General features: G+C 45.8%; 1 protein-coding gene across 1 annotated transcript in view; it reads right to left on the reverse strand.

Annotated features, from left to right (window-relative positions):
- Positions 1 to 12,370, reverse strand: part of grin2aa (glutamate receptor, ionotropic, N-methyl D-aspartate 2A, a) — a 79,203-nt gene that overhangs the window by 21,907 nt on the left and 44,926 nt on the right. The window contains exons 3-6 of the mRNA XM_019868241.1: positions 10,888 to 11,054; positions 7,862 to 8,160; positions 3,638 to 3,671; positions 2,851 to 2,965 (exon numbers count right to left, since the gene is read on the reverse strand). Of these exons, the coding sequence (XP_019723800.1) occupies positions 2,851 to 2,965; positions 3,638 to 3,671; positions 7,862 to 8,160; positions 10,888 to 11,054 (615 nt within the window). The remainder of the gene's footprint in view (positions 1 to 2,850; positions 2,966 to 3,637; positions 3,672 to 7,861; positions 8,161 to 10,887; positions 11,055 to 12,370) is intronic.

Raw genomic sequence — 12,370 nt, forward strand, 5'->3', positions numbered from 1 at the left:
GTGAAATGGCTGCACCGGGCAGAGAGCAGGAAAGAAAGTGACATCGGCCCCCCCCAATTATATGACCCCTTTGAGCCTCCTTGTTTCGCTTTGCCTCTTTTCCGCAACAAGGCGGAGTGGTGCTAAACCATTTCACAGGCCGGCAACGTGCTATCTCCTCACAGCACATTAACACAGAATGCTATGTGTCTGTGTGCACGCGTGTGTGTGTGTGTGTGTGTGTGTGTGTGTGTGTGTGTGTGTGTGTGTGTGTGTGTGTGTGTGTGTCTGTGAGCATACCGGTATGACCTACGGAAAAGGTAGAGGCAAAGACTGGGTGGAGACTTTGCGGCAAATTCAAGTCAAAATTGCAACACGTGATGCCCAGGTGTGACCTCTTTAAAATTCCAAAAGGGGATGCACATGTATGAACCGTTGACCCTCGCAGACCCCCATTAACCCTTTGAGGGACAGCGGTTACGACAGTGGCCGGCTTATCATGTCATCAGGTTACAGGGTGCATGAAAAGGGTTCACGAGGCGCAACAGCAGATTTAAACTGAAAAGGGAGGGAAGATCAAGCATGAGGGTGAGGAGGAGAGAGGAAGGAATTACGGTGCGAAAGAAGGAAGACGGGAAGTAAGGAGTCGCGGGGGAGAGTGAAGAAGTTTGGATTCAGTCAGGGAAGAAGAAAGGAATGTTGGAATAAAGAAAAAGGGGAGAGAAGGAAGTCGGAAGGAGACAGAAGTGAAAGGAAGGGAGGGGAGGGGAAGCAAGAAAGCAGAGAATGGACGAAAATGTTTTGGAAGATGATTTCAGGAAAGACGGACAGAAAGAAAGAAAAAACAAAAAGAATGAACGAAATTCAGATCTGCATATTTTTTGTAATTCGTGGCGTGCAATTTGGGCATTGTGGTTTGTAATGGTGGCTCAATGTAGCCATGAATTAGTATTTCCATATCGACGTGCATAGAAATAGAATGAAGACAAGAAAAAGGAAAAAAAAAAAAGAAGACATTCCCTCGCAACTGGGCACTTGGACCCGCGGTGTAAATCCCGCCTAAGTAACTCTCAAAGGGAGAGTCAGGCAGGATGATGAATGTAGAAAAACGACCAATGAGATCAAAACAGAAGCGATAATAGAGGAAGAAAAATGAAGGGGGCATTTAAATCCAATCAAGTTCAGAGAGTCACAAGCGTAGGACCACCGATGGCGCTCGTCACGTCTCGTCGTTAATGCCGCCGCCGTCGCATCTGATCTACGATCTCGAGTGCTCAGCCGGCCTGAAGTAGGACCAAAGCGGCGATTCAACGGGAGGCGGGAAGAAGAAAGGAATGTTGGAATAAAGAAAAAGGGGAGAGAAGGAAGTCGGAAGGAGACAGAAGTGAAAGGAAGGGAGGGGAGGGGAAGCAAGAAAGCAGAGAATGGACGAAAATGTTTTGGAAGATGATTTCAGGAAAGACGGACAGAAAGAAAGAAAAAACAAAAAGAATGAACGAAATTCAGATCTGCATATTTTTTGTAATTCGTGGCGTGCAATTTGGGCATTGTGGTTTGTAATGGTGGCTCAATGTAGCCATGAATTAGTATTTCCATATCGACGTGCATAGAAATAGAATGAAGACAAGAAAAAGGAAAAAAAAAAAAGAAGACATTCCCTCGCAACTGGGCACTTGGACCCGCGGTGTAAATCCCGCCTAAGTAACTCTCAAAGGGAGAGTCAGGCAGGATGATGAATGTAGCGAAGAAAGGAAAAGAAGTGAATAAAAACAGCAGGTAGATCAACGCAGGCATTAGGCTAAGAAGGAAGTCAGCAAGGAATGAGGACAGGGGAGGTTTTGGGCCTTGAAAGAACAAAAAAAAAGAAGGATGGAGACTCGCTGGGAAGGAATAATTATGGAAGGAGAAGAAAGACAAAATGAAGGCAGGGCGGATGCAAGGAGGGGCGGCTGGAGGAAAAGCCGAAAAAAAAAACGACCATGTATAGTAAGGCGTTTTTGGCCGAAAAAAATGACCATGTATAGTAAGGCGTTTTTGGCCGAAAAAAACGACCATGTATTGAAAAACGACCAATGAGATCAAAACAGAAGCGATAATAGAGGAAGAAAAATGAAGGGGGCATTTAAATCCAATCAAGTTCAGAGAGTCACAAGCGTAGGACCACCGATGGCGCTCGTCACGTCTCGTCGTTAATGCCGCCGCCGTCGCATCTGATCTACGATCTCGAGTGCTCAGCCGGCCTGAAGTAGGACCAAAGCGGCGATTCAACGGGAGGCGTTTAAGGCAGGCAAGAAGCAGTCGCTCATCGGTATTCAGATGCATGGCGGCCATTTAAAGTCCATTACAGTGGCCGGAATACTTTGCGATTTACGGTGGCCATTCATTTCGGGACGCCGGCTCGTACGAGCTCGTTAAGGCAATCCATAGGCTCGACGGCTAAATGAGCTCATCGCTCAGCTAAAAAGGGCGACTCGCTAACGCAAACGTAGCATTGCAAAAGTGGTGCTTGGCCTTTGTTACGTTTCGTTTCTCCTGCAAAGGGACTCTCTGAGATATACTTGTCAATCAAACGGGGGATGCCGGGATGCCTTTTTTTCCCTTGCAGTTTCTCAAGGTGGCGAGAGTTGATGGCATCTGCTTGTACAAGAAACAAACAGTAATGATGAAGAGAAACAATGAAAAGTGAAACATGGCGCCCGACGCATGCAGAAGCCGAAAAATTACAAAAGAAGTCTTTGAAGTCATTTGCGGTAACAAGAGCGGAAGCGAAAGTATCGAATGTTAACACATATGTAACTGAAGAATCAAAACAAGGACCAAAAAAAAAAAAACGTAGACGTCAAGGCGACCGCGGAAATGCGCGGTTCCTACCTTTTCCCACTCTCTCTCTTTGTTGAGAACAATGACCACCAATTTTGGATGCTCTTGATATCCATCGTCCGTGAAAGACAAGTCTCTGCCTTCCCACGTCACATTCATCATGTACCTGAGACAGGAAGGGGGGGGGCAAAAGGACCAATCGTTAATATATACGAGTATCGTTCCGGGTCCAAATATGAAGTCGTTTGCGTTGACAACTCATCCGTGTCAAGATGAACTTTGGGAAAATTCAGCTTTCTGCGCAAAAGGGACTCGACCACGAGTAATGCTCTAATCGTACATCACATACTCGCAGAGGCTGCAACGAGTGACCTACATGGCAGGTCACATTAGCTAAGATGGAGGGCGATGGGAAGATATTCTCGGATGAGCAAAGCATCCACATTAATCATGACCGCCCTTCCTCACTCGCGCTTTCTTGACTTCATCTGCCAGTGGTCGCGTAGCGCGGCAGAGGGACAACCCCACCCTCTTCCACACCGACCCCTTTCTGACCCTGTTCCAGCACCGGTCACAGGGACGTGAAGTCAAAAGTCTCCAAAACGTTTGGAGGGGAGAAACAATTCCAATCGCCAAGTATCCGCGACAACGAATGCATCCATAACTTTCAATGGTCACTTTGAAAAGGAGATTTGCGCGTCGACCTCACAGTGCAGAGGTTCCGGGTTCGATTCCACACACACACACACAGACATAAATTACTTGCCCCACCTCATCAATTTGCAACGCGATGCCTATTCATTCCGGTTCAACCATTTTCAACCACGCTGCCGCAAACCACGAGAAGGTCTTTATCTCCGTATTCATTAGATCTGAAAATCGGAGGGGGCGGAGGTGAGCACACAGCGCAGAAGGGGTCACCCAGAAATATGGCGAGCGCAAAAGGCGTGAGGCGGACGGAATGAGAAGAAGGGGAAGTACGACGAGCGAAGCCTCAACCGAGTTAGGATAAAAATATCCTCAGCGTTACGGTGTCCTCCTTTTCTCCACTTTTGGAGTGAAAGGGGGTTGGGGATGGGGGTGGGGGGCAGCGCTGCGCCAGAGTGAACCAGCATTATGTGCGCACTGCGGTAGAGGGGAGCACATACGTGTATTGCAATCGTGGAGCTATTGCTTTTTAAAAATATATATTTTTTTAGTTTTCTTAAAACCACCTTATTCTTGAATAGAATTTTGTGTCATTTAGTGTGTTAAAATGCTCACACAGGCACACGCACGAAGATAAAATAGTCGCAATCATTGCAAAGAGGATCCTAAGGGATGGAAAGTCGTTTGACAGAAGCGACACCGCAGGTGGCGTGCGCCGAGTGCGGCATGGAAGCGACTAAAAACAAGATGAAGACGACGGCGGCGGAGCCTTCGTCTCGCACCTCGCGCTGTCCCCGGTGTTCAGGTGTCAGGACGGCCGAGATTCAGCGGCGTTCTCCGACATGTAAATGATTTGGAGGACATCAGAACATCTTTTCCGAAATGCGATGATTTGTTGACCCTTTTCGTGCACACTTGTAACCCGATAATGCGATAAGTGTCCACTGGAGTAACCGCTGTGCCTTAAATTTTTTGAAAGTTTTTCTTTATTTTTTTTTTCCTTTGGAGCCCTTCTCTAGAACCGTATCGGATCTTATTTTGTCTTCAGTCTTTGAGCTTTTCAAACGTCACACGATGGAGCGTTCATCCGTCAGGAAGTTTTATAATCGGCCACTCGTACGCGATGATCTTTTCGGGATCGTTTACTTGAAATTCACCAGTCGGAAACTGTTTTCATATCATTCATAATCCCAAAAGCTGATGTTGTGGACTCCCTGGCAGTCTTGGGGATCGTCGTTCCATTAAATAAGCTTAGCTTGGAGTTCGACTGCTACACACGGGATGCGCGTGCATAACCAGCAAGGATACTTCAGGTTACGCCATGAGACAAATAACTTATAGGATGATTTCGCAAGGGGTATTATCATTATTATTATTATTATTATTTTTCTTTTCCGAGAAACCCCTGCAGGAAAAACAACCAATCAAACATACGACGTGACCGGTGAGGTGTCAATCATTTGCCATTAACTCGAGTATGGAAAAAAAAAAAAACCCCGATTCCTTGTAAAATTCTGGCTCCTCCTTATTTTCAGTTGAAAGTGGAACTGTCTGCTTTTCCTTCATAATGAACCGGCGCATCGTCTCACGCAGGCGCGTGCCTGCTGTGCATGATTTATTGACTTGAGAGGCACTCACTCCCTCCCGCTCATCGTCTCTGACGGCGTTACCTGCAGGGCTAAGTGACAATAAAATCACCGACTGCACATCCCTGAGATGAAAACAATTTACTTTTGAGGGATCATCCAACACATCACTCGTGTTGAGGACATTTATGATTACGTATGCTCTCACCAATTCTTAATTAGGAATGCTGATCATTTATTCAGAAGGTTGACATTGATGCTATTATTAATTTTGCAACATCTTCATTCGAGTTATGTTGTTTACAAGCGTTGCAGTGGCAGGGTTTTCCACAACGTCTTTGTCGTTTATCTCCAAGCCGAAATTAACATTCAAACTTTGTACTCGACGTTGATTTTAGCCTTCGCCTCCAACCCCACCTTACATATCAAAGTACGTATTCGGTATGATGCTTCAAACTCTTTTTCCTGCTGCTCCTAGAGGTGCACGTTGTTCATGAAATAATGCCACAACACTTAACAGAACAGCCGATTGTGCGTGAGCGTGCAGCGAGGCCCGCCCCTCGTGGATGAGGGCCGCAGACTGAAATTACCTGTCAGAACACACGACGAGACAAGCAAGTGTTTGAAAGCACATTGTTTGCCATGGCGAGGTGAAGCCGTCCGCCGTAAATCTGTCATGACAGCACATTCTCTTCAGGGGTTCGGGGTCATATTTTCCTGGCTTCTTACTAATGCGCACGTGTACAAGTCCAGACACGGCGCAAACCCACGAACGCACACGGGATATTTAATTTAGAGGAAAAACTGAAAGCTGCTCAGTTTGCAACCGGCGGCCAGTTCGCTTTTTTTTACGATTGGAATCTTGTCAGGGCGATTTAAATGACAAACGCAACTGCAAAAAATACTGAATTATTCATTGTGATTTTTCTCACCAAATTGGTGGTCGAAAAATGTCCTCAGCTTGCCAGAACGCTAAGCGAAGCGCAGCCACAACAACACGACTGAACCACTGCAAATAACCACCGGTGCATTTTCAAGACTTAACCCTTTGATTTGCGCGTCTGCGTGTCCGCCTCAGCGTACGTGTTAACCTTCTCCCCTTATCTCTCCCGCTGGCCATTTTGACAACTTTTAATGGCCCGCGGGGCCGACCTCGGCTTGACCAATCATGCTTCTCAAGTCCCGGCCACGGGGGCTCATTGGTTGAGTTCTCTGAAGCGGACAGAGCCATCTGTGGCCCCTCATCACCTGCGAAACAACCTCGAGGCAGCTGAGCACGATGGCAATGAAGTCAGCCGGCTCGGATTTACGGGCACTCGGATGTCCTGATCGAGGAGGATTTGCTTCCGTTTCCCCTCTTTGAGACAATAACCGATGCCGAACAGAAATAATTGCACGGGCTCTTGAAAATACGGCGTGTGCGCGGTGGTCCCCAGTGTGTGTAGAATGTGCACATCTGTGATATTGTCGGGCAGACAGAGCCGGCAAGACCACCGCCATCTCTCACTGGCGGCTTCACAGCTATAAAAAGGTGAAGAAGGAGAGCAGGCGCGTGCGGATGAAAGGGGAAAGCAAAGAGACGGGGAACAGGAGGATTCATCGAGGGGGCTCTTCGGTTTTGGAGCGCAGCATCCCACTGCAGCCCTTGTATCCATTCCGCCCGCCCTTGTCTTCACTGCCGAAATCACAAAACTTCCTCCTCAACTCTCATTCACCTCTTTATCAGCCTCTTTTCTCTTTCCCACTCCCACTCGTCCTCCTTCCTTTAAGCTCTGGCGCTTGCTGGTGTCCTCTTATTGCATCTTGCTTTGCTCCACTTAAACCGGGGGGAGAAGATTCTTCAACGAGCGGGGAGGACAAAGGTGAAAATAACATCGCTGCGGGAGGGAGACCCAAACGAATCCCAATGTACCTGAGCAACATTTCCAACCGAGGCGCACGATCCACTTGGGCGCTTAAAATCCTGACATGACTTGCATTTCCAAAGTAGGATAGGAAGACAGGTCGGCGTGCCAAATAAAGTGCTCCACCCTTTAGATCCTGTCACACGTACACCAAAGGACGGGTGCTACGAAGTGCAATCTAAAAAACCGTCATTATGGTCTTCACAATTTTCATTCACCCCCCCCAACTGTGTGATTTAGATTAAGACACGAGTGGGGGAAAAAAAAATGAGCGCCACCGTCTCCTACGTCCTTTCCCAAGTTCAAACAGTCAAACACACAAACATATATGTTGAATTTGGAAACCAAATCCACCAATTATGTTTGAATGCTTTGTAAAAATCAGCTGTGGAGGCTCGATTTTTCACATTCAAATCACACATTTTAAAAAATGAACCAATGGGTTTTGTCGACGCGGCCAAATACGGTATGCGGTTTGGAAGTGCAATCTAAAAAGCCGTGATTATGGTCTCCTTCACAACTTTCAATCCCCCCCCCCCAACTGTGTGATTTAGAAGACACGAGTGGGAAAAAAAAAATGAGCGCCACCATCTCCTATGTCCTTTCCCAAGTTCAAACAGTCCAACACACATACATATATGTTGAATTTGGAAACCAAATCCACCAATTACGTTTGAATGCTTTGTAAAAATCAGCTGCGGACGCTCGATTTTTCACATTCAAACCAACGGGTTTTGTCGACGCGGCCAAATACGGTATGCGGTTTCCTATGTCCTTTCCCAAGTTCAAACAGTCCAACACACATACATATATGTTGAATTTGGAAACCAAATCCACCAATTACGTTTGAATGCTTTGTAAAAATCAGCTGCGGACGCTCGATTTTTCACATTCAAACCAACGGGTTTTGTCGACGCGGCCAACCGCCCACGCGCGCCTCCAATGGATAATCCCAGTCATCGTAGGAGACCGAAATCATTCCCGATGGGAACTCCTCAGGCGTTATTTCCGGGTTGCCGGTGGTCAGAGACGGTACGATCCAGATGTAGCCGAATCCCGTCAGGCCCAGCGAGCGAGCCTCCTCCAGGATGTAGACGGCCTCGTCCTTGGAGCAGTAGAGCACGACTACCGGCGACTGAACCTTCTTCAGCATGATCTGAGAGCGGCTATCTTCCTCCACTGCATCCAGAGTGATGATATTTTGCAGGTCCCAGCCAACAAAACTGCACAGGATGGAAGCGTTGAGAGATTAGTTCTGTCAAATGGTTTCATGATTTTCTTTTTAAACTGGGAAGTTAGTTACCGTCATTATATTCATCACCGCACATAGAACGCAAATAATAAAAAGTTTTCCTGGAAGAACAAAGGTCAGTCTGCGTAAGTATCTTTACCGCCGTTTCCGGGACAGCGTTTGGATTAAACGGATTCGGTTGAGATTACTTTTGGCTTCCAACCCATCTTGCTCAAAAGAGGGAACATAGATCAGATAACATCCCTTTTATAATCCATCTCTCTAGAAAGTTATCTGAAGTGAGAGGTAACAAGTGCGCAATAAAAAGCCCCACGAGATAAGCGCGATAAGATCATTTATCTTTCTTATCTAATGACTGATCTTTTTTTTTTTTCCCCCCCAAAAAATGTCCAAAGTGATAATATTCAGCAGATTCCCTTACCACAAAGGGGAATTGCGTCAGCGTTGGACGGGAAAAGGGCGCTATTGCTGTAATTAAAGATACAATGTGGAACAAATTGGGCGAAAGCTGTGGAATGAGATGAGTTTTACCCTGCGGCAGTGAAATAGCAGTCAAAGAGAGCACAGCTGCGCACGTCCGTACAGGCTGTGAACTGGGTTAAGTTTTTGCATCTTCTGCATTCACGGTCAAGTTATTGGGTCAATATGTTGAGTGTTATTTTCAAATCAAACCGGACCATTTTTCACAAACATCCAAATGCATGCCACTATCCCGATGTATGCCCAAGCCCCTGCAGTGACAAAAACAAAACAAAACACAAGAACAAAACTTTCACTTCAAAACTCTGCAGAAACGTAAATACAGTGAACACCAATAACACCAAAATATACTGTATTGACATTCATCATTTCAGTCAACTCATGCGTCGCGTATATTTAGCGATAGCATCCCGCTCGACGGCATCTCGGCTGCATTTCATGTCGGCTCCTGAGAGCACCGCAACATCTGCCAGCTCAGCCTTGACTCACTGAGCTGACCGTCCCCATTTTATTTTCAATTGAGATGATCGAGGTCCTTTGCTATTCAAGCTGTCTGCCCATGACCAAGCCTCCAGCGAGCGGGTCGTACAGCGACGCGGGAAATGGACGGTTAACTACGGCGACTGCCGCAAATGATTTCATCTTTCATGAATGATGTTTTTTTATTATTCCATGAAGGTCAATAATCGGAGGGAATAAATATTTCCATTTCCCCGCTCAATTACATTGCATGTGTACTCCCAGCACACAATAGTTGAACTTTTGAGCGCATAATTGTTCCTTCCCTCAGACCGACCGATCGTCGTCACGAAAGGGCACAAGCGATACAAGTCGAGATTTCAGTCCCGTAATTCACAGAATCCGAACTATCGCCGTCATCTCAGAATTACCGAACCCTTTATTTGGCTCGCGGCTCAATATTATGGGCCGCCGCGCTGTTAAGCGTTTGACGACGGCATCAGTCAAAATGACCCAGAGGTGTGGGAGACGGCAACGCTGCAGGACTACTCAACCGAACTGTCATCCACATTAATTTCAAGAGTGCCGCTTGAATCCTCGTGGGCTGCTGTCTTTGAAACCAATATGAGAAGCGCGGATGAAACATCCAAGGCCAAACACTGAGCGCAGTAAGTTGCCAAGACGGTAAACAACCTCGTTCACCGCAGGGGCATCTGCTGTGCTGATGGATGAGATTACAGCACAAAAAAGAAAATGGAAAAATTATTCCAGAAATAAGATGCTCGGAACCCACTTGACTTAACTTTCTGGAAGAGGTCATTAGAAAATATTTATTTGTGTGTATATATATATATATATATATATATATATATTTTTTTTTTTTTTTTTAATTGGCTTTTAACAGATGTCAAATTTATTTTGGAGAGCAGTAGATCTTGCCGTTCGATCTACTGGTGAGGACGGATGTCAATGCGGCATCCCGACATTTCTGTCGACGTAAAGCTCCATTATTCTGTCGGCACAACGCCGGCATCGAGGATGTTGTCTGATTTGCTGAACCTCCATGCGGTTATTAGCCGTCTTGCATATGCATTGAACAAATGCGATGCAGATGAGACACGGTGCGTATGCTGATTCGGTGGAAGAGTTAAATTTGGCCTACGAAATGGCATCGGTGTCAAAACCTGCTTGGGCTCAATCAAACTTTTTATCGAACTGAATGTGGAAAAATATGCCATTTGTTAAATTTTCAGCAAAAATACCATAGCTGGATCTATGTCTCATGTTATTTAAATTTTTTATATTGAGGATCAAAATGTCCATATCGCACAGCTCTAAATTGTCATAAAATGTCACCAACTGTTGGCGCTTTATTTTTATTTTTATTTTTTCAATTAATTCACTGCTTTAGACAAACATTTCAATTCAACGGTTTACTGCTCCCTGTGCGTACTGTGTGTCTTCATTAAATCTATTTTTCAACAGGGAGGGTTCGGTAGTGTCTGACGCTGAATTTGAATTTCAAGCTGGTAAACAAATTTACTGATGAGCGGACACCACTTAATGGTAGCTAGGCAACACGTCACATTTTCTCGTGGCCATGATTTTGAGTACAAGTGACGTGGAAGATGATGAGGGATTGGAGGTATGGGTGACATGCATCCCATCCGCATGTTGGAGTTGGTACTCGACATACGCAAATGATGTGGAAATGATCTGTGTGAGATACGCCATTGAGGCAAACTAAAAAGAAGTGCACCTGTTGTCGACAGTCGTTTTTAGAATGTTGATGAACTCCTGGTAGCCGGGGAACTTGGACGTAACGATCGAAAAGATGTGCCAGTCGTACTCCTCCATGATGTTCAGCATCAGCAGAGCCTCCTGCTGGATGGAAGCGCCAAACTGGAAGAATGTTGATTTCACGTCCTGAAAACAGGCAAAAAAAAAAAGAGCAATGAGACATTTTTGTGCGACGTTTGGGTCTATATTCCATGACTTCATCCACAGTATTTTTTTGAAGTATCATTCAAAAAGAAATTTGGTGGACCATTGTAGTATTTTTTCTCAGAACAGGAAAAACTTGGCGTGTGTTTCTGTACGTGTGTTTCGCATTAATTTGAATGGTGCCTATATGCAGCCCATATCAAAGATATCATCAAACTACCCCACCGCTAAAACAATAAATAACAGCTGAAGGACAAGTCATATGGGCGAGGGGTTGGAGAAACTTTGGGGAGTCTGCTTATCTGGACCATCGTCTCATCCCAAGAGCATCTTTGACTTTATACTTCGACATGCAGTCGAGCGGATTGCACTCTTTAACGATGTGAAATTTCTTGGCCGCAGTACATGCTTGACCAAGCATTTGCCTCCCTCGTGCGACGACGCCCTCTGAACTGTGTACTCCGTCATCAGTGTTAGTGTTAATTGTGCATCTTTTTTTTTTTTTGCCTCCCCTACATCAAGACACGAGTTTTTCTCTGGCCCTGCGTGCGCGCGCGCGCTTGTACGCTCCATTGGCAGAGAAAGTGAAGTAATGCCGGAGCATGGTGGCATAGCAAGGAGGTCATGCTGTAAGACGTGTCACTTCCTGTCTCCATCACAGCGGTCGTCGACACTCTCACACTTTGTAGCCACATAGGGCTAACTGTGACTTAGCAGGGGGGGGATTTAGTCAGATTGGCCGGGCAGTATATACTTGTATTTGCAATATTTCGATCCTCTCATGTTGCTAAACGGCTGCAGGTGAGTGCTGCAATTAACGTAATGAACTGAAACCCGTAATGGCCGGATGGATGTGGTCAGCCATGTATGGTTTTGTTTTCAATAGTTCTTCTAAATCTCCATTTGGCGGCTAAGCAAAGACTGTTGTTGTGTGAATTGTTTTTTTGTGGTGTCATGATAATATGAACAGAAGAGTGAACAACAAGTAGTATTTTTTTCCACTGTCGTAATACATTCGGGATATGGGCACACGCCTTGAGAAGTTGAAAGAGACAGGAGTTATAAATAGTAGTTCTCGTGCTGACAAAAGCGTCAAGAGTGGACACAAATGTACGTACGCACACACACACACGCACACACACACACACACACGAGTTTTTGCAGGTTTGTCTGCCACACACTCAACCCGCTAAAGACCAAAAGGACCCTGTACATACTTGTCATATAAAGTACAGCTGCACGAGTGGCACAAACAGCGTGTCACATGCTGAATCCAAAAGCCCGGGAGTGCCCACTGG

The sequence above is a fragment of the Hippocampus comes genome, unplaced genomic scaffold (genome assembly GCF_001891065.2).
Source record: "Hippocampus comes isolate QL1 unplaced genomic scaffold, H_comes_QL1_v1.1 scaffold314, whole genome shotgun sequence".
Taxonomy (NCBI): domain Eukaryota; kingdom Metazoa; phylum Chordata; class Actinopteri; order Syngnathiformes; family Syngnathidae; genus Hippocampus; species Hippocampus comes.